The sequence below is a fragment of the Chaetura pelagica genome, unplaced genomic scaffold (genome assembly GCF_000747805.2).
Source record: "Chaetura pelagica isolate M959 unplaced genomic scaffold, ChaPel_1.0 scaffold183, whole genome shotgun sequence".
NCBI classification, from domain to species: Eukaryota; Metazoa; Chordata; class Aves; order Apodiformes; family Apodidae; genus Chaetura; species Chaetura pelagica.
Window position 1 is genome coordinate 316,629 of NW_009952706.1, and position 22,059 is coordinate 338,687.

The following is a 22,059-nucleotide window of genomic DNA, read 5'->3' on the forward strand; positions in this document are numbered from 1 at the left end:
TCTCGCCTCCCTCCCCCTCCCCTCCCCTCTCCTCTCCTCTCCTCTCTTTACCTCTCTTCTGGGCCATTAGCTCCATCACCTGCTCTTCTCCTTATATTGTCCTGGACAGAAAAGCATCTGGAGATGACTTGACCCTACCTCCCCAGCTACCTGGAGCAGAAGCCTCCATTCCAGCCGTGCTCCCTGTGGGCCAGCAGCTCCTCGGGGAGGACACAGCTCTGGTTGTGGCTTCTTAGTGGATCATGTGGCATCGATTTCACTTTATAAATAATCTTGCATGGCCTGGGTGAGAAGAAAGCAGCAGCCCCAGCTGTACAGCAGGGGGGCAGTGGGTGACTGCAGTCACGAGAGGGAGCTCTGTGGTTCTGCAGAAAGTGCTAGTGGGATGGTTCATGGCTGGGCTGCTCTGCAGAAGAGCATCTGCTGGCTGGATGGGGCAGCCTGCACTCACAGGCTGCTGAGCTCGGGTACCCCCAGGGTACCAGCAGCACCCCCGAGCCCCCTCCTGCCCTCCTCCACCCTCCTCACACCCCACACCCCCGTGGGACCTGCCTTGCTGCTTGGTTGCCCACGGAGAAGCTGCAACACAAGAGACCTCTCAGCTCCTCTGCTGTGGGACTGTTGCTCCCTGACGTGACCTGAGATATGACCTTCTTCTCCCTGCTTGCTTCTGCCTTCTGTCCTTGTCCATCCCAGGACACCCCTTGCTCACAAAGCCCACCAGACAAGCAGGAACACAGCCATCATCCCAGCAGCAGGCAGGTGCTCAGAGGAGTCCCTCTGCTGCAGCTCAGGGAACTGCACTAACTCCCCACCCAGGTGTAGTGGCTGGGATCTGCCTAAGACCTAGGACTTCTGTGGGTGCAAGGGCTGAGAAATAATCCTTCTCTTCCAAGAGGTGCCACGTGCTTTGGCCAGCTGCTGGCTGCAGGTGGGCAAGTGTGGGATTTTACCTCTCACATACCAGCCAGTGGCTTCATCCCTGGGTTATTCCTTAGCTGAGGTTTGGTCCCAATCTAATCTGCAACCAAATGTGACCACTGACACTATTTAGACACAGACATGTATCACACAGGGCAGAAATTACAGTTCTCCCCTTTTAATGTCCCAGGGACACTGAGAAATAGAACTTCCTCTACAAATTCTAGTTTCTGTGTCCCAGAGAAGGTTTAATTCCAAACAGGTAGAGTCAGGCTTGGTGAAGTCAGTGGACTAAGCTGCTCAGCCCTTTACTGTCCAGAGTCCAGGTCCATTTATGGAAATGATCAGCATTTCTGGCTCTTTCCTGGCCCACTCTGAGAACACAAATGGGGAGCTGAGGCACAATATCTTCCAGGGTTTGTATTTGTTCCATCAAGTGGCCTATCTCCTCTATATCTGCAGAGCTGTTGTTCCTCAGAGATGCACCCAAGCTTCTTCAGCACCTGTTTCAGAGGCTGAGAAACCCCAGTGATGTGTGGTCTTCCACAGAAGAGCTCCTTAGGCTCTGATTTAGGGCACAGAATTGGAGACCTTCCCTGTGAAGTACTTGTAGTTCTCAGCAACGCTGTGTCTGCAGTTTTTGGGTGTTCAGACAAGAGCCCTTCCCTGTAACCTCAGAGTGGGATGACTGGGACAGTTCCCTGCCACCCTGCTCCTCCCAGCTATGTCCAGGTCACCACCATTGGCACATGTTGTGTGTTACAGTCCCTGCATCTCCATTTTATTTCACTCACTGATTTTAATGATACATAATATAATAATTTATAATAAATACCTCTAAAACCTGAGCAGATCAGGCCAACTGTGACCCAACACACGTGCCCTCCACTCAATCTCTTCTCTGACTTTGTTTGCAAGTGATGAGGACGAGTTGAGGAAATCCCTCTCGGAGCTGGTGGACGACAAAATCGGAGCCAGTGCGAAGAAGGTGACAAGGATTGTTGACAGCAGCAACCCCTTCCTGGACATCCCCCAGGCTCTGAATGCCATCACCTACAAGCACGGTGTCCTCACACGTAAAACCCACGCAGACATGGATGGGAAGAGAAGTACGTGCTACCGGGACAGGAGGAGGTGTCCCCCAGCAGCACCAGAGCTTGGCCATGGGCTTCTGTGCTTCTGTGGCACTTGGTGCCATGGTCTGGAGATGAGGTGGTGTTGGTCATAGGCTGGGCTTGATCTTAAAGGTCTTTTCCAGCCTTGGTGATTCTGTGATTCTTCTCCCTGGCTCTCCTGCTTCCTCAGTGCATCCTAGGGAACACAAGAGAGATCCATGAGTGCCAGGGCACAGGGAGAAGAGGGTGTTTTGAGGCATTTGTAGACATGAGTGTTTTCAGGAGGCTTCAGCCTCCTCTTCTCATTGCCAGGGAACCTAACAGTGCCTGTCCCACACAGACAGACCTGGTTGGTCTTCCATCCTGTTCATGGGCATAACCCTGAATCCCACACTCTGAACTACCAGAGCAGCACATACTGGTTCCACAGTAGTTGTGCACCCCAACCCTGACCTTGGGGATAGTCTGGTCTTCAAAGCTTAGTTCCTGCCCATATTCTGCCACAGCTGCTGGAAGCAGCTGCCATGTGCTGGCTGGGCAACAGGGTCCCCCACAGCTCTGCTGTTAGCACATGGGAGTACAGGAAAGGTAAAGGAAAAGATATTTGGAATCTGTTAATGAGCAGAGATGAATGAAGCCTTGGATAACCTCTTTTGCTAATTGATATGGTTGGCCCAGTGACTTCAGCTTGACTTCTCACTCAAGAAGACCAAAGGCCTTCCCTGGTTCCAGCACTTTCTTAAGAGCCCCTGCCTGGAAGAGTAGCTGTCTGCTGGTCATGTAGATGGCTCCCTTCACCTCTCCAGTGCCCAGCAAGTTTTTTGTCCCCAGTACCATCAAGATGGCTGGTGGTAATGCTCCAGTGGAATAGAACTTGCTTTGTCCAGGGTGTGTCTGCCACACTCATCTGAAGCAGAGGAGCTCAGGGAATGTCTCTGCTCCTCAAGCATTTAGTCCAAAGAACATGACCCTGAGTTTGGAGGAGCAGAGACTTCCTGCACATGTACACAGGTACCAGCTCATCTCTGGTTTTGACCTGCTTGTGTTCCTGCTGGGAGCCTGAATCTCCCAGACCACGTCTCTCAGACAGGTGCCCCTGCAGACAATCCACTCCTAACCCATAGCTGGGGGGTGCATGAGGTCTGGGCATCAGCACATGTCTCTGCTGGATCAGGAGAAGGGTTGGTTTTGCCAGATATGTGAAGATCAAGCAGCACTGGCAGAAGCAGACATGTATAATTAAATTTTCTTCCTTTTTTAGCTCCCAGAGGAAGAAGAGGTTGGAAGAAATTTTATGCTGTGCTTAAAGGGACCATCCTTTATTTACAAAAGGTAATTGCCAGGGACTTTTCTATTTGCTGTTCCATCCTGTCTCCAAAGCAGCCATGCTGTCCTAAGCAGGAGACCTATAGATGCAAGAAGGGGTGAATCCATGTCCTAACACATGCATGGACATCTACAGAGCTCCTCCAGAGGCTGGTATACAGAACTGGAGGATGCCATCATCTTTGGTGGTGGTGGTGCTGAGGAGAGCACTGTTCACAGCCCCAAAAGTGGGCTGTACAGAAAGGTGTGTGAAAAGGGAGCACTGAGGCAAAATTTCTGCAGAAGTGTCTCAGCAAGTAGGAGCTGTTGGAGAGGGTGACTGAACAGATGATATGGAATAGGTGAAGTAGGATGTTGGTGAGATGTGCAATAGGAAGCTGAAGAGGCAGAGCATTGGAACAGTCTTATCCTGCCCATTGCTTTATTTGCTGCTGTGGATCTGATGATGAGCAGCTTTGCTGAGCCTGGTATGGACCATGCTTAAAGCTTCTCTTCTCCCTCAGGATTTTGCTGGGCTGGATCCTTCCATGAGTTGCCAAGTGACACTTTCTGCTGCTCTTCAACACTCTTCATTCAGTAGCCACCTCTAGTCAACACAAGTATAGATCCCAGGTCCTCATGGGAGGCACAGTCACCATGGAAGAGTTTCTCTGCATGCTATAACATTTCTTCTTCTTCACTGAAAGGCTTGTCAGGCATTGGAATAGTTTGCCCAGGGAGATGGTGGAGTCACCATCTCTGGAGGCATTTAAAAGGCATGTGGACCTGGTGCTTAGGGACATGGTTTAGTGGTGAGCTCGTGGTGTTAGGTCTAAGGCTGGACTGGATGACCTTGGAGGTCTCTTCCAGCCAGGGACATTCTGTGATTCTGTGACTCTGTGATTCTGCCTTTCAACACACTTTGTTGCTAGGAGGATTTCCATGGATAGCCTTTCCTGTGGGAAAATCCAAGGGCCCTGGATAGGGACTCAGCTGAATGTCAGTGTGAGCCAGCCAGGGATGCCAAGTGTCTGCTCATGGTGCAACGTCATAACCCACTGAACTAGGGCTGAACTACCTGAGCAGCACAGGCTGTGCAGTAAAGCAGTGAACTCACCTGGCTGGAGCAGCACAGCCTGTGGGTAGATGCTCCTACGCATTGCAGTGTTATCTCCAAAGCAATGAGGGTAAACAAACACTGGATTATATAAGAAAGGCAGAAAGATCCTCAGGGCAGCCTGGAGTTATGACTCAGAGCTCCTAGCACACCCCAAGGAGTCTCATGTTTTTGCAGATCCTATGTCACACGTCACAAAGCATCTGACAGCACCGGTGGTGATTTACAGCACAGGCTGCTCTCAGCCAAGTGGTGTTTTTCCAGCCTTGCCACTGGGGGCAGCTGCAGCATGCAGGAGAGCCCAAATCTTCTCCAGCCCTCCAGCTGTGGGGTTCTTCAAGCCAGTGGCACTCCTCCTGCAGTTCAGCCTCTTGTCTTGTTACAAGTCTCTGCATGAAGTCCACCAAGGAGGTCCTCATGCTGACCATAGGTGATGCATGAGGATGTCACTTCTGCAGAGCTACCATCACCATTCCATTAATATGGAGAAAAAAAACAAAAACAAACAACACAAAATGAAACAAATCAAAACCAAACAAAAAACATTTAATCAAAATCATGGGAACCACTTATTTATTTATTTATTTACTTACCAAGGACTCCTAGGGCCTGTCTCTTGGGATGGGTCTGCTGAGAGCATATATTTTTGGAATGAAATACAATGTCAGGACAGAATTTTCTTCCCATGCTGGACCAAAATCCAGTTTACTGAGATTCTCTTCACTGCTTGGGCAGCACTAGAAGGAGCTGTGAAGCCAACCCTGAGTGTCATTGCTACTGCTGGGTTTTCTTTGCTGCACAAGGCTGGCAGCAGTAACCACCCAGACTGTTAGATTAGTGTAGTTTGTTATGTTAGTCCTAGATATTTAGAATTTAAAAGGAGAGTGAGGATGAGATGATGTGGCAGTTAGAAGATGGTGTCCTTATCTAGGAGACCTTCAGGAGCAGATGGTTAAGAGGCTGATTTACAGACAAGGACTGATGAAGTAAAACACCCAAGGTTTGGCTAAGTTGTCTGATAAAGAACAGCTGTGGCTGATGTATAATTAGCAGGAGGGATCAGAATTGCAAAGGGTGCCCCAAGGAAGAAGCTTTTGCAACAACAAAAATTAACCTGAGGAATATTTAAGCAAAAGAACTGGATGAAGAGGGGTTTCTTAGTCATGAGCTGCTGCCAGCCTGTATGTGAACCTGTTCAGAGGGTTCCTGGGGCTGGGCTTGGCTGTAGGCAGTGCCAGCCTTGCAGAGACAGGACAGAAAGATGCAGTGACCACGTCCTTACCTTGCCACTTTCAAACATTCCCAGCACCACAGCAGAGAGTGGATAAACATCCACCTGCCCTGTCGATTCTTAGTGAAATTCCTGGCCTGGGGGTGGGTTGTGGAACGAGGGAGTTTCACAATACAGGAAGGAAATGGTGTGCCAGCCTCCCAAGCTCTCAGCAGAAGATGCCTGCAGATAAACATGAACTAGAACCTGGCTTGAGCACAAATGACTGAGGAAAGGTTTTTCTCATGTGAAGGTAGAGAAGAAAGTACCTGCTTCCAGACCTGCTTGAGCCATGAAGCAGAGGTTCAGCCTGTTCCAGTTTTTTGCTCAGACCAAACCAAGGATCTTTAATAGGAAATTCCTGTAAGTTTAATAGGAAACTCTACTTGGTTTGGTTTTGAGCAGCAAGCTGAGTAGAAATAAGAGTGAGAGAGAGGGAAGGAAAGGGGGAAGAAGGGCTTGGGCAATAGATGTGTAGAAAGGAGGAATGGACAGAAAGAGAGAGAGGCAGACATAAGGCAGGCAGAAAAAACAAGTCAGGCAGCAGCCATAAACCTGCTGATGTAGAGATGTCACATGTCATTGAGTCTCCCATGTTAATTACTGGATTAGCATGTTCTAGCATAGTCTGCTGAAGCAATTGCTTGATACCCCCAAAGGGATGCAGGAGGTGTTGAGGAAGAAATGCAGGTTTGGGAGCAGGGCCCCCCCTCTTCTGTTCTCTGATCTGCACTGGGCACTGACTCACTCCATGGCCTTTGGCAACTGTACTTCACCTCTGTGAAATGGGGATAATAACCCTTAATCAGCACACACAGAGGGGTGTTGAGAGGAATTATGGAGAGCTGTAAAGCATGAGATGTTTTTATATGGAAGTACTGGAAAGGGTGCAGATCTTCCCACAGGGTCTGCCCTTGCAGCCCTCAGCCCAGAAGGAGCTTCCAGCTTCCAGCCCAGCCCCATCCTGTCCCATGCAGGCAGGTCCAGCCATGGTGGAGCTTCTTGGAGGGTCAAGCTCATGGCCAGACTGAAAAGGGTGCAGTGGTTAATTTCCATTAGTAAATGGTTTGTTTAGGCTGGTAGGTGTGAGCTGAATAAAAGGAAAAAGAGGAAAACTGACTCTCAGTTCAGACCATGAGAATGTCTGTAGCTCCATGTCCATCTTCACATCACTGCTCAAGGCTGGTGCTGAGCTCAGAGGAGATGGCAGCAGGACCACTGGGCTCCCTCACCTCATCCAGGTGCCCTCCAAAGGCAGCTACAAGAGATAGGTGCTTTTTTTCTGACAAGACAAGCTTTGATCTGAGGAGTTCCCATTAGTTGTGGATGTCCCAGCAGCTGCTCATGTGAGCATGAACCAAAAAGTGAACCAAAGACACCACGGAACACTGTCATGGCAGAAATTAAGCCTGGGGGCTTAATTAAAGCAAGGGGGTGGTCACACATGCTTAAGCAGAGCGTTTGTGCAGGCAGGAGAGGCACATGAGCAGGGATTGTGCCTATATCAGCAACATTAACATATAAAAGTGAATTAAATTAATTTAGGGGGATTCTGAAACAAAACATCCACACCTGGGCTCAATTGCTGCAGAGAATATCCCCAAAACAGACCCCCAACATTGCTGAGCCCCCACCATTAAACATCTGGAGAAGCAAGGGAAAAATAAACATGTCACAATTCAAGGCTAGAGGCTGAGGGTAACTGGAGTGGTGTGGCACAGCATTCTTTGCCCGTGTCTGAGTGACAAGTATCCATGTGAACAGTGCAGGACACATGAGACAAAAATCAGAGTGCCCTGTGATACCACAGGAACCCTTTTTTCCAGGAATTGCATGGCAGGATAACACCATGCAAAAGGTGAGAGTGAGGTTAGCAGCACTATAGGGTGGGCAAAACATTGCCTGAAGTTCCTCCAAGTCTGATACTGGTTCTGTTTTAGCAAAGATCAGTTTCTTTGCAAGTTACACCAGCATCTCTTCACTGGAGATGTCTGTTTTACTGTTATGGCTTTGGTCATGTCTCTTCCTCAGCAGCATCTTATGAACTTACACTGAACATCAAAGCCCACAAAGGGAGGGAGGCAACATGTAGAGAAGCTCCTGGAGATTTTGGAGCAGAGTTGCCATTCTTTGCTGAGGGGCAATGGGATTAGCCTCCAGGGAAGGCTATTTGATGTAGCCTACACCAGGGTGTAGGTGCTGGGCCCAAGTAGGCTCCAGCTGTGTGGTTCCCCACATGGGTAGCCTTGCCCATCACTGGGGCTGTCACAGCCCAAGCACTGAGATGAGCTGCAGAGATGGCCCATGCAGAACCAAATCTCCAACACCCTGCACTCCTCCAAAAAAAACCCATTCCCACCAGCAGGGAGGCAGAGAGAACCTGCTTGAGTCATCTTTACAATGCTTTATGGGCTTTTCCTTGAGCCTCAAATGATCCCTGTGAGCCTGAAATCAGTAGAGGCAATACCTGATGATACCAACCAAGGTGAAGACCTGCATTAGTCAAACCAGTTTTCAGCCCTGGCAGTGTCTCATCTTGACATGCCATTAAGCCTGGCTATTTGCACTGTATTTTCAGAAAGCTTATCTTTAAATAAGGGTTCATGGGCATTACAGATTTATTCCAATCCAAAGAGCTTCAGCCTTGGAAAAATATTCAGAACTGGAAGTCTCCACAGTAAATAAGGCCTGAGCAGCAATGTCTTCCTCAAGCAACAATTTGTCTTCAAATGGGATGACATATTATATCCTCATAAGGCAAAGCATTTGTTTTTGTTTGTTAAAAGGTTACAAGCCCATTCCTCTTGCTACTGAAATCCCTCCCTGCTGTGGAAAGGTCCCCTGCAGCACAGCCCAGCTGCGTGTCACCCTGAATGCACCCACCCCTTCCTCTGCAGGGAAGCCAGGGCTTTTCTTTGGAATTCACCCTGAAGAAGGCAGTTGCATGATCCAGGAGCCCATGCCAGACATTGCTGGGCTCTGGGCCCTCTGGCATTTTTTTGAACAAGACCAAGTATCACTCGCCAGGGAAGAGAGTATGGCAACCACTCTCCAGGATGGGATGATTGCCTCAAGAAAGAAGGGAAGGAAAGGCTCCAGAAGGTTATTTCCCATCAGAAGCAAGGGTCTGGGTGATCCAAACCCATGGGCAGGGGAGTGCTGGTTCCTGGTACTCTGAAGAGTAACAGCAGGGAGGCTTTTCTGACCCTTTGTCAGAGAATAGCCTTACTGATCAGGGTCAGCCCTCAGGAGATAAGGCTTTTCCTCCAACAGCTGGATTTGTACCACCAGGACACAGAAGAAAAGCATCTTTTTGCAAACATGCAGAGAAGATCAACCTGTAGCTTGAAATCTAAGGAGGGGCTGGGACACATCAACCAGCACCATGGGACCCAACCACCCTTGTGCTGGCAGCCAAGGGCAGTCAAGGAATGCAGAGCATGAGTGAATTAGCCCTGTAGGTTTGCACTGTACTCAGCAGGGCAAGACAAGCCCTTCTGGGGATACCCGACCTGACATGGACTCTAAAATGCTTGGCATGGTAGGGTGGCAGCTTGTTTTTTAGCCAGGGCCAGGTTTTCTTGCACCCACCTACACAAGCATGCATCCATCTGCCCATCCTTCCATTGTACCACCCAGCTGGGCCAGCTATTGAGCTGGCAAGGGCACTGAGTGGGAGGGAGGGTATTGCTGGCAGTGCCAGGAGTTCAGTCATTGGAAAAGCAAAGTGTACATACAGAATTGATTCAACTCCTTTTTTTTTTTTTTCTCCCTAAAAAGTGCTGTGCCAAGATCATCCTTCCAAAATCCCATGTTTGGTACTTTCTATCTGTTTATAAATATAAATGTATATAGTTGTTGCTAGCTTCCCTATTTGTGTGAAATTATCCTTCAGTGGAGAAAGGGAAGCAGGAATCCAGGGAACACTGCTGCCATTGGCAAGTGTCAGTCTAAAGAACTGCATGACAGACCATGCCAAAGGGGCACATGCACTGGAGAGAGACCAAGCACAGTTCAGGTGGGCTGCACTCAGTCTGGCAACCTCCCAGCAAGCTCTGCTCCTGCACTGGGGTGTGCTGGCTTTGGGAATGCTGCTGTTCCAGGGCTGCCCCAGATGGTGCAAACCCCAAGCCTGGTTCCTCTGTCACACAAAGCTGCAGCACCAGGACAGGCACTTGCAATACCAGCTGATGACCAAGAGTTGCATCCTGGTTTGAGCTCTGTGCTGTGGGTGAAGTGCTGCAGAAACCTGGCCCTGTCTTGTGCCTTCCCCCAAAGCCTCAGGCATGTGTCGTGGTAGAGATAACTATTGATAATTATGTTGAAAACTTTCATCTCCTTCTTCGTACATTCCCAGTGAACTTAATGATGGAAGAAGTTGCCAGATGTTAATTATTATCATTATCAGCTCCTAGCATTTACTGTACAAAGCAGTGCTTCTTCTGGTCTCTGCACTCTATGATTATAGCACAGGGAGAAAGGCAAGTTCATTAAAGTAGCCCACAAATGTTAGTGCTGTCATTATCCAATTAACGTTCCTCTTCACAGGATGAATATAAACCTGACAAAGACCTCTCTGAAGTGGATTTAAAAAATGCCATCCGTGTGCACCACGCCTTAGCCACAAAAGCCTCTGACTACAGCAAGAAGTCCAACGTGCTCAAGCTGAAGACAGCTGACTGGAGAGTCTTCCTTTTCCAGGCCCCGTAAGTGCCAGCTCTTCCTGCAGAGCCTGGACAGGCAGCCTGACCTCCAGCCACCACCAGACTTCTTCCAACCTGGCCAGATCAACACACATTAGGAGACAAACCTGGGGGGAGGAAGGTGTTAAGCAGGTGATGAGGAAGGTGTTGAGGCCTGTCGGGCTGTGCCAAGGACTTGGCCATAGGGTCACAGTTTCTACCTGTCACTCTTGGTAGCTGTGTGTCAGTCCTGGAGGTCCTTTCTCATCTGTCACCAAGGTGCCCTGAGAAGAATGGGCTGGGATGTAAAGGACTCCCCTTACTAACTTCTATTGCCAGTCTGTGGAAGGGGGAAAATCTATGTGGTGAATTGGACTAAGGAGCTGATGGTTCCACTCGTCAGCTTTTGATGGGGAAACTGTCTACAGCTCATTAAAGAAGTGTCCCCAGATGGACGACAATTTCCTTCTTCCTTAGTCCATTGCAGATGACAGTTGCTGTGCTAATAAGTGTCAAGTGTGATTGAGTCACCTTCTGTTTGATGTTTTTCTTGTCTCCTGCTGAGCTAAGTGACATTGTCTGTAAGTTGGGCTGGGGTTCCAATGTCAAGCTACAGCTTGACATCTGAGCTTGTGCTGTGAAAACCCACTTTAAGGCAGGGGGAGCAGTGACTGATCAGATCTGATGGGGGACGCTGGGCAGTGTCCCATGAATGACACAAATGAGGTGTTCACTCTGCCTCATGGGACCTCTGTTGTGTGGGTCCCACTGGCCAAGGAGCAGGATGTCCTTGGCCAATGCACCACGATACCTCTCCCCAGCTGCTCAGCAGTTGCAATCAGAGCTGATGAGGAAGACAGAGCTGCTAGGGCTGCAAGAGGCAGACAACAGCCTTGAAATCCTTAGGGCACTGGAGGGGAGACAATTAGCCAGTCATTTCCTCTGCTCACAGCCCAGCATGGCAGAGAAATGGCTTCAAAGCAAGGCCACCAACAGTCCTGAAAGCAGGAGCTCCAGGGCTGTTCTGAGCTGGCTGGCCTCGTGTCAGGAGCTTTTACAGACACTGTCTCTCTTCTTCCCCCCCTCCATAACAGAAGTAAGGAAGAAATGCTTTCCTGGATCCTGCGAATCAACCTTGTTGCTGCCATCTTCTCTGCCCCAGCCTTCCCAGCTGCCATCTGCTCCATGAAGAAGTTCTGCCGCCCACTCCTGCCCTCCTCCATGACCAAGCTATGCCAGGTAAGACGTGAGGAGAGGAGCCTGGTGCTCAGCCAGCCCTGCAGCACACAGCCCGGGCTGTGCCCATCTGCAGCTCCCCACCTCCTGCCTGGCAGACACAGTCTCAGGGCAGGAGTGGAGCAGGCGACTTGGACAGATGGTGGCAAATCTCAGTGTCTGGCCAGTGCTCCCTTTCCAATGGCTATAAAGCCACTCTATGCCCACACACTGCCTGGAGGGTGTTGATTCTGGCTTGTTTGTGCTCTCTTCCCATCACATCCCAGCACCTTTCTGGAGCTGGAGTGGGAACAGCCAATGCCACTGAGCCCAGCAGATTGGCTACGGCCCTGATAACACAGCACTCAGAGGTGGCAGCCTCTTGTTTCTCAAGCCAAAAAGCCAAAGAAAAAGGGGGAACCTGAGTCCCCACTCAGTGGGAAGGTTTTCTAGAAGTGAAGGGGCACAGTGCACCAGACCATGGCTGCCTAAGGTTCAGGTAACCGAGAGAAATGGGCAGCTGCTGTCCAAAGAGTAGCTTTTGTTTGCACAGTCCAGGGAAAGTCCAACTTGCCTTAGCACCTCCAGAAAGCAGGGACACACTGACTCTGGCTCCTAGCAAAGGAGAGGACATCCTGAAATGTTAGGGCAGAGATGCAGCTCTTATCTGCTGAGCCACATGTGGCCAGATGTCACCTTTCACAGAGCCCAGATGGGAAGGGTACTTCTATCTTAAAAAAAGCAGGGTTAGCAGCTCTTGGGACACTTCTGGTTCTGCCTGGCTGTTAAAGAGTGCAGAGCATTTTGTGTTCATGATGCTATAGAAGTCCAGGTACCAGAGAAATCCACCCTTGGCACTTGTGATGCATGAGGTTTGGTGTTACCCATCTACCTGCATTTCAGCTGCTCCTTCTCAGGTGAATTTGCAAATGATCTGCACACCTTTGGCTGAGTTTGCCTTGGCAGCAGCTAAGCTTCTGTCCTGGCTGAGACAGATCCCACTTCCACAGGCAGGCAGTGCACTTGGGTGCTGCACTCCCGTGTTTTAATTCCTGACCCACTTCTCTTGGCAGGAGGAACAGCTGAGGTCTCATGAAAATAAAATGAAGCAGATTGCAGACGAATTAGCAGAGCATAAATTACATCCTGTAGAGAAGAGCCTCAAGTCAAAAGAGGCTGAGGAATACAGACTCAAAGAACATTACCTAATATTTGAGGTAAAGGAACTTTTCTATTTTCTGTGATAAATTGTGCCTTGTCTGGTTGAGGAGAACTAAGAACTCCAGACTGGATGCTGTAAACTGGGAGAGTCTGAAATGAGAGAGAAGGATGAGGGTTCCCAAGCTGACAAGTGTCTTGGGGCAGCAGCAGCATTAGCACTGAAGCTAAAAAAAGAACAGATATTTCCTCCCCTCTGTGATTTCTAACCAGAGGAGAAGAAAACTGATAAGAGAAATAAAATCTTCCTTTACTGTGCCGAAACCTGACATTTCCTCAGGTCCCAAGTAAGAAAGCTGTTCAGTTCTTGGCATGCATTATTCTTTTTCAACAACATTAATGAAAAGCTAAGGGAATCTCTGGTGAAGCTAAAAAAAGAACAGATATTTCCTCCCCTCTGTGATTTCTAACCAGAGGAGAAGAAAACTGATAAGAGAAATAAAATCTTCCTTTACTGTGCCGAAACCTGACATTTCCTCAGGTCCCAAGTAAGAAAGCTGTTCAGTTCTTGGCATGCATTATTCTTTTTCAACAACATTAATGAAAAGCTAAGGGAATCTCTGGGAGAATTCATTTTGGTTTGCTGCAACTGCTGCTGTAAATGAAGTCAAACCAGTGTTACAGCTGATTACAGACTCTGAGGATGCATGCAGCTAATTTAAACTCTCTGCAAAGTCTAAGAAGCATTAAATTCTGGGAGAAATGGGATATTTTGTTCCAGTGGGAGTTGAGCTGAGAGTGTGAGTCCTGTCACAGAGGTGTCAGAAGGGAGAGACTGCTGGAGGCCTCTAGTCCTGCTTCCAGCAGGAGCTTGGATTAATCCTGTATTAGTCCAAGTTGAGTGTCTCAGAAATCTCCAAGGATGGATATGTCCCATCTCCCAAATACCAGGGCTGCACCACCCTTTTGTGTAATGCACAGCCTGACTCTCCAAAGCCACAGACTCTGGTTGCTAGTTCCCTTCTCTTTGTACCAACTCTTCAAGTAGTTGCTTGCTGCTGCCTCCTGTTTTCCAGACATCTTGTTTTGGGTGCCTGCTGAGAAGTCTCCATCTCAGCGTTTTCTCTAGGCTGCTTTTTCAGCCTTGCAAAGACAAGTTGGCACTTTCAGAGCATAATTAATCTCATCTGTCTTATGAGTTGTGCTCTAGAAATGCTTGTTTCTCTCTGCTGGTAAAGAAGCCAGTATAGGCTGCGTCTGTGTTAGGAGAAAGGTTGAGTATTACACAAGTCTATAAAAAGAGGTCCCATCTAGACTTGGTGTCAGGCAGAGAGGAGATGCTTCCCTTTATGCTGTGCTCTGGGAGGAGCAGTAGCAAATGAGTCACTGGATGGAAACCATGGAAAGCTGAAGCAGTTTAATCAATTGAGGGAAACTCCTAAATCAGGAAGGAGCAGATCTGTTGGTCTGGTTTTGCCTCCAGGATCCACCTTAGAGCAGCAGCCAAGACCTGTAAGAGCAACTGGAGAGTCTTGCACAACACTCCCCATTCTCCTCAACCCTTTCAATGATGGGTTGATCAGTCTTTGCAGGCTCATCATAGCCTAGGCATTGTGCTGTGGGTGAACAGTCCTTGTTGGGTGTGATTAGTGGGATACTGAGGATATAAGACAGGTTTTCCTGCAGTAGCATATGGCATTGCCTCTGCTTTCCACACGTTCCATGGCTTGCCCCTGTTCCCAGACTCTCTGTTCCCTCTTTCCCTGCAGAAGAGTCGCTATGAGACATACATCAACCTGCTGTGCATGAAGATAAAAGTTGGGACAGATGACCTGGAAAGAATTGAAACCAGTTTCTTCAAGGTGGAGGCTGATGATGTTGCTTTGCGGAAGACACACTCAAGCCCTTCCTTGAGCCAAGGGCACATGTCCATCAGCTGTAAGGTGGAAAAGGACATTTTAGATCAGAACACCTAACAAAGAACACATGCAGGAGGGGAATCAACCGGCGATGTTTGGCGCTCCTGGACTAGATCAATGAGCACAATTTTATCTAGGAAATTATGTGAGCAAATCGTAGCCATGTATGACACAGTGATTGCTCTAGTGAAAGAAATCAAAGCAGCTTCAGCTGACACTCTGGCAACACTGGCATTTCAACATCATAGACACACTATCTCTTCTTCATTCCCAACAGAACCAATGGCTTTCTTTCCGTCCTACTGCAGCGGGCACAACAAAGGGATGTGCTGGTTCTCCAAGGGCCAGGTTGCTCTTGTCCACCAGCCCTGTCTCTCCTCCTCCTTCTCTCCCTGGAATCCCCACCAGTTCATGGTCACAGTTCCCAGCAGTGCAGGAAACTCAGCTAAGAGTCTGTGGCACCACCAGCACTCCCAGAGAAGGGCACAGAGTGGTGGGGAGCATGTCCCTCCCCTGAGAGGAGCACAACCCAGAACATCACATTAGGGTGGGTGTCATGGGCTTGCTACTGTTTAAGGAAGGGGCATCTTCAGCATGGCAAGTGGAACATCGTCTGCCCATGGCAGGAGAGGCTTGAAGTGCCCTCTGTCACCTTATCCTTTATATATATATATAAACACATATGAATATATATAAATAAATATATATATAAGGAAACCTTGATGTGGGTTTTTAACCTCAATGTGCAAGTGAAGGCAAACTGCCTGGGGAAGACACTAGAGACCATGGAGGGTCTGACCAGCCCACCAGGATGTTTTGAAAAAATGAAAAATGCAGTAGCCTATGTATATATATTTTTTTTCCTTCTTTTTTTACTCGAATGGAAATCCCATCTGGCTTGACTGTGAAACATTGCTCTCCTGCTCCTGCTTGGTCAGACAAAGTGGCCAAGTGGCTGCTTATTTCACATCCATGGCATCTGCCACTTTGGGTTTGAGGCACAACTGGAGATGTGCTTCAGATCCAGCTGAACTTTTTGTGTGCAGGAGTGATTACACCTGCTCATCCATGTTGTACTTCTCCCTTTTGTGATGCACATGCTGTACTCTTTGAAGCGGGGAATTGTGTTTCTGTTCCTTTCTGCTGTCTGTGGTCCAATGATTTACTGTTGTGCTCCAAGTGATTCCTCTGCATCTCAATGCTGTGACTGTCCTACACTTTATTTATTTCACTCTTTGGTTTTGTCCTTTATCTCAGATTGCTTTTCTTTCCCCCAGGTGCATTCATAGTGATCAAGTTCCAGTTTTGAAGGATCTTGTAGCTGCTAATTACAGTCATTTATTGTTTCTATTTTGCAGCATTTTTTAAACAAACAAGTAAGATTTACTTGGACCTTCAATGCCTGAGAGCCTATGGACTACAGTTTTCCATGATGGTTCATGACACTAAAAACCTCTTCCCAACTTTGTCACTTCTTCTTTTATCTCTTTTCCTTTGTACAGTTTGATAGTTTATTTGAAATTATGCACTAAGAACCATGTAAAAGAAAGAGTAACAATAAAGCAGAATCTGTTGGTAAAGAGAATTGGTCTGAAGTACAGTTCCACTGGGTGCTGAATTGCTCCCAGGCCTCATGTCACTAGATGGCCAGGATGACACAGATCTCCACCAGCACCTGCTAATGAAAGCCAGGTTCCTATAGGCAGACAGCACCAGAAAATCACAATGCCTTTCTTTGGTGGGTACCAGCCCTCCCATCCTCCAGGGTGCTGGAAGAACTGGCCTGAGCCTGCTTTGGATGGATGACTCCTCCATGGAGCAGGTGTGGATAGATGGGCTGCTTCAGGAGCACACCCAGGTAGCTCTTCCTTCTCTCTGATGCAGCCCCAGTCTGCCTGTCCACGTGTGACCTAGATGTTTATGGGAGGAGGATGATTCCAACATCTGCATTGGTAGTTGGAGATGTTCCCAGAGGAGCCCGAGTGTCACGGCTGTTTCTCCAAGGCATCACACACTTTGCTGTGTCAGGCACTGTAGACATTCCTTGCACTGAAGACCTCCAAGATGCTGCTACTCACAGGAAGTGTCTGGTGCCCAGACTCTGACAGTTGAAGCCTGGGGGAAAGCCAGGCCTGACTACTCTTGCTCTCCAAAATACCAGGTAATATTTAGAACCTCAGCCAGTCCTTTCTGTCCATCCCCTCCAAAAGGCAGTGACATCTCCAGTGTGTTTGAGGAAGTCACCAAGAGCAGCTCATCCTCTCCTGTTGAAGGTGCCAGTCTGCCATCCTCAGCTGGGAGTTATCTGTGGGGAAAAGCAGGATCTTGCAAAGTCTCCTCTGGGCACCAGGAAAGGGCTCAGCCATGAAACTCACCACGCAGTGGATGGGAAGGGGTGACAGCTGATATGAAACAGCCCTTGGCAAAGCAGCTGAGAGGGTGAAACTTGCACTTACTGGCAACCAGAAGTTTGCCTTGATGGGCAAGTGCTGACACAGGTTAATATGCATGTGCAGATATGTTGAGCATCTCACCTACAAGAGGGCACTGAGAACACCCAAAAATAGCTTGATCCATCCACCTGCAGCCTCAGCTTGTGACCAGGAGGAAAATGCTTTTATTTTCTCGCCCTTTCCCTCCCTGGAGGTGATGGGCTGGGACACCCACCACTAAGAGAGAAGAGCAACATCTCAGAGGGATTCAACAGCCACATCCTTTTATCCTCCCGGAGACACCCAAATGCACTTCCTGGCACGGCCACAGCCTGTGCCAGGCTCTCCAGAGGGCAGCACAGCAGCTCCGGGGCTTGGATCCCCTGACCATGCTGCTTCAGCCTGTCCTTCCTGCCAGGCCCCTTCTCCTGGCCACACCAAATTCATTCCAGAGGGACTGTTTTTGAGGGAGAGGGGCTTTGCAATCCCAAAGCCAGGATGTGACACACCCCATCGGTGCCAGTGGAGTGATTCTCTCCTCTCTGGGAAGGGTGGCAAAGGCACCACACGCCAGGCAGAGCTGGCAGGAGGCTTTGATCATGTCCCCCATCTTCCCCTCCCCATGAAAACTGCTGTGAAATATTTACGACCAGGAACACACATGGTTGGAAGTGAGGGATCTAAAAATAAACCAGCCAGGGAAAAAGGAGAGAGATTCAAGCTTCCTTCAGAGAAAATTGGAGAGAAAATTGAAGTGGTGTAGCTGCCTCCAAATATAGAACGCAATTATGGGAATGGGGGCAAGTTGAGCAAGAAATGACTGCAGGAAGCCATGGCTCAGAGCCAGACGTGTCTCAGCAGATGCAGAGCATCAGAGAGCTCTAAGCAGTAAAACCTCCCCCTGCGCTGGGCAGACCTGCAGCTCCTCCTGAGGGACCTGGAGGCCAGACACCCCCAGGGATGCAGCAGCTCCACCGCAGCACCCCGAGGTTCAGCCACCCCGTCACTCTGCAGCCCAGCCCAGGGGCTGGCAGCAGGAGACCCAACATCTGTAGCCTTCTCATAATGGAGATGCTGCTGTGCCAGCCCCAGCTGGACTTCTCCATGAACCGAGTTCGTCAGTTCACGGGTACTGAAGAGACCCAAGCAGAGAGATGGGACTGCTTTGGGAACCCTATGAGCCCCCCATCTCTCTCTTCTACACGGCTGGTTTCCCCAGGGATCAGATGTCTCCCATTATGAAGTCTCCATTTATGACGTCGCCCATTATGGCATCTCCCATCATGACGTCTCTCTTCGTTGTGTCTTCCATTGTGACGTCACCAATGACGACGTTTCCTTTTATGACATCACCCATTATGACATCTTCCATTATGACATCACCCATTAGGATGTCACCCATTATGACATCTCCTTTTACAACGTTGCCCATTATGATGTTGCTCTACGAAGTCCCCCCTTATGATGTTGTCTATTATGACACCTTCCAATACGAAGTCTCCACTTATGACCTGTGTTATGTCACCCATTATGACCTCAGTGCCCTCCTACACGTGTCCCTTTGAGGGAATCAGGTGCTCTCTGCCCATTCCTGTCCATTTCACCCCACTCCAGAAGAAGGTGAGCTGGGGAACCAAAGGCTCTGGGGAGTAACAAGAGGGTGGAGACCTGCACGGTCCTGCTGCCTCGATACAGCAATGCCTGAGCTGCACAACTGGGACTTCACTCTACCACCCTTATCCCCAGTCCTAGACATCTGAAACCTCTTTTGCACATTGCTGTTGGGTCACATGGGCCTGTGGCAGGAGGGCAGGATCCTTCAGCCTTTCATCTTTTGGGAAATCATGGTTGAGCCGTCTTTATTCAGGGTGAAATGCTGAGCCCTCTGGTCTGGCTGGAGTCCTCACAGCACATGCCATGGACATTAGGGATGGCCTGGGACCCAGGCAGGTCAGCTCCAAGGCACTGGGCACCCTGGAAGTGCTGGAGCAGAAGAAGCCCAGGCTTCAGGTGTTCTCAGCATGGCCTTCAACGTGGGCACATTTGTGAGGACCAGGGACTTCTTCCTATAGGGTTGACTCAGACCAGTGTGTAGCAGATCCCTCTCCTTCAGGGTGAGTTCTGCTGGGACTTTTGGGCACCTATTCAACTCACTGAGCAGGAACAAGACACTGAGCCCTGGGTGCAACCTCAGGAACTTCCTGTAACTACAGCATGTTCTCAGTCATCCCCCTATGTGAGGAGCTAACCAGAGACACAGACTTGCCACGGAAGAGCTGAAGAAGGGGCCTGCTCTGTGGGTCAGCAGATGTTGCATGGTGTCACAGCACCTGCAGAATTGGGCCAAATACATCTCCCTCTGCTGAAAAATTACTGAAATAGGTGCCAGCCTGTGGAGCATGTGCCATGCACCTTGACCTTTCCTGGCACAACAGAAAGCTTCCACAGGCGGGGTGAGGTGGATCTCCCAGTCTGCAGGTGGAGGAAGAACAGCATCCCCCCAGGAGATGTGTAGGTAGCATGTATTCACCTCAGTGAGCTTCTGCTCCTGAGATCTGCTGTGGAGGTAAAATGTCCAAGCCAGGCAGAAAAAAACCCATCTCTGGATCTCTACAGGCATAAAGATATTTAAGAAACTGAAACATTGTCCATCTGAGGAGAGGCTGAGTGAGGTGGGACTGTTCAGCCGGGAGAAGAGAAGGCTCAGGGGCACCTTATCCTTGTGTATAAATACCTGATGGGAGGCAATGAAGAAGAGGGAGATGGACTCTTCTCAGTGGTGCCCAGTAACAAGACCAGAGGGAATGGGCACAAATTAAAACACTGGAAGTTTAGTCTGAAGACAAGAAAGCAATCTTGCTTTGAGGATGACCAATCACTGACAGAGGTTGCCCTTCTTTGGTGGTTGTGGTGTCATCATCCCTGGAGATACTAAAAAGTCTTGGGCAACTGGCTCTGCGTGACCTGGTTGAGCAGAGGGGTTGGAGCCTTCCTCAGGCTTTTCCAACCTCAACCCATCTGTGATTCTGTGCATGGTACCTGCTGTCACAGCTCCCCATTGGCCCCCTAAATTGCCTGAGATTAAAGCAGCCCACAGCTTGATATTTCTTATTTTATTTATAATATAAAAAATGTTCAAGTGTTAAACAGTCGAGAGTTCTGACATTCAGACAATCCAGAGCAAACTTTGACAATCATCTTATGACAAATTAGTGGAGTTTTCTATCTGACCCCATCATGGGTGAGGAATAGAGGATTTAGTTACTTTATTGCTAAAAGTTAAATGAAATACACTGTCAATTGTTGTATTATCTTCTCAGTCACAGCTTCACCATGCATCCGATCTACAGTATCTGAAATGCAAAGGACATGCAGAAGTAAAAATATAAAAAGAAAAAGTCAGGCTACAATGTAAACAGGTTTGCTGCAGAGAACTGAGGAGAGAGGGGCACTTCCAGGGGATGCTCTGCTGCCCGGACATGCAGGACTGTCTCTTTGCACACAGAGCCAATGGCCAGAGCTGCTCCAGGTTCAGAAATGTGACGTCCATCGTCGGTGGCAGGACAAGTCGGTAACAACTGCCTTTACCAAACGTGGCACAGCGGTACGGGGCAATCTGCTGGCCGGGCTGCCCTGCACGGGGCCCTTCCTGGCGGGACCAGAAGTGCTGGGTCTCCTGCCAGCCCTGGGGCAGCCCAACCCGCCGCCGCCCAGCACAGTACCCAGTGGCCGTGCGATGCTGCGGGTCCACACTCCCGGGGTCCTGTCAGCTCCCCCGGGCTGAGCTGAGCCCGGCAGGCAGGACGCTCAGCCCAGCAGCACCACAGCATGTGGGGCAATGCTGCCCCACAGCTGCAGGCTCAGCCAAGGGGACACTGCAGTCAGCACAGCCCTGGCACAGCCACCAGGCACTGCAGCTGGATGGCGCCCACCCGGGGCCAACCTGCCAGGATCCAACCACATGGGATGGGATGTGATTTCACCACCTCCATACTGGTTTCTGCCTTGCCTGACCCCCAGCTGGCACAAACCCAGCGTCAGACCCACAGGTGACATGGCCACAGCCTGGCAGCTGTATTGCAAGAGCTGCTGCTGCTGCACCGCTTCATGTTCTCTCCCTGCCTGTGTGGCAAAAGAAACATCATTTCTGCATTTCAGTACAGTGCTGTTGGGTTTCTTTTTCTCCTGATTTAAGCAACAATACAATTATTTCACAGGGCACGACAGAGCCCTGTTGGACATGACAATGGAATGCTCCCACTCATGTCCTTGATGTGTGTTTAAATGATACCTTAAAGAATAAGATCATTAATAGCAGGGTGTGGGGCAAAGTGGCAGGGCTGCTTTCTCCCAACGGGAGAGTGCCCTTGTGACACGTTGGCTCCCAAACAAAAATCTATGATCTTAAAATTGCTACTGAAACAGAATCCTCGGCATGAATCCCAGCACTAGCATACAGCAAAAGGCACCACGATAGTTTTGTTTTCTATTTTTAAGTAGTCAAAAATTGGCCCACTTTTTTTTTTTTTTACTTTATTGTTTGTTTCCTTTTCTTCTTCTGTTTCTTTTTTTTTTTCTTTTTTACTTTTTTTTTCTCAGAAGCTGTAAATCAAGACATTACATATAAATAGAGATTCCCTATAAAAAAGTCATTGCCGTTAGCTATTATAAGACAACTTTGCTAAAATGAAAATAAAACATTTTATTCGTTATATTTTTTTTTCTTTTTTTTTTCCCCCTCTTTTATAGAAAATAAAAATATTTCTTTTTGTTTGTTCCGTTGTGTTTCCGATTCCCTCCTCCATGCGGGTTCTGTCTGCGGGTTGGCAGGCTTGGGTGGGTTGGGTGGGGGGGTTGTCCTAGAGGTGCTCCAGGTCCGGTTTGGGGGTGCCATGTGGCAGGCCGGCCCGGGCACCCCCCCCACG

The 22,059-nt window shown here is 49.1% G+C and overlaps 2 protein-coding genes across 2 annotated transcripts in view; one reads left to right on the plus strand and one right to left on the minus strand.

Moving 5' to 3' along the window:
- The window catches only part of PSD2 (pleckstrin and Sec7 domain containing 2), a 42,991-nt gene extending 28,232 nt beyond the window's left edge, over positions 1 to 14,759 (plus strand). The window contains exons 9-14 of the mRNA XM_009994222.1: positions 1,840 to 2,030; positions 3,298 to 3,368; positions 10,277 to 10,434; positions 11,505 to 11,649; positions 12,699 to 12,842; positions 14,553 to 14,759. Coding sequence (XP_009992524.1) covers positions 1,840 to 2,030; positions 3,298 to 3,368; positions 10,277 to 10,434; positions 11,505 to 11,649; positions 12,699 to 12,842; positions 14,553 to 14,759 — 916 coding nt within the window. The remainder of the gene's footprint in view (positions 1 to 1,839; positions 2,031 to 3,297; positions 3,369 to 10,276; positions 10,435 to 11,504; positions 11,650 to 12,698; positions 12,843 to 14,552) is intronic.
- A 3,597-nt stretch (positions 14,760 to 18,356) lies between these two features.
- NRG2 (neuregulin 2) overlaps positions 18,357 to 22,059 on the minus strand; it is a 184,945-nt gene continuing 181,242 nt past the window's right edge. Inside the window, exon 13 of the mRNA XM_009994223.1 lies at positions 18,357 to 18,472. Within this exon, the coding sequence (XP_009992525.1) occupies positions 18,357 to 18,472 (116 nt within the window). The remainder of the gene's footprint in view (positions 18,473 to 22,059) is intronic.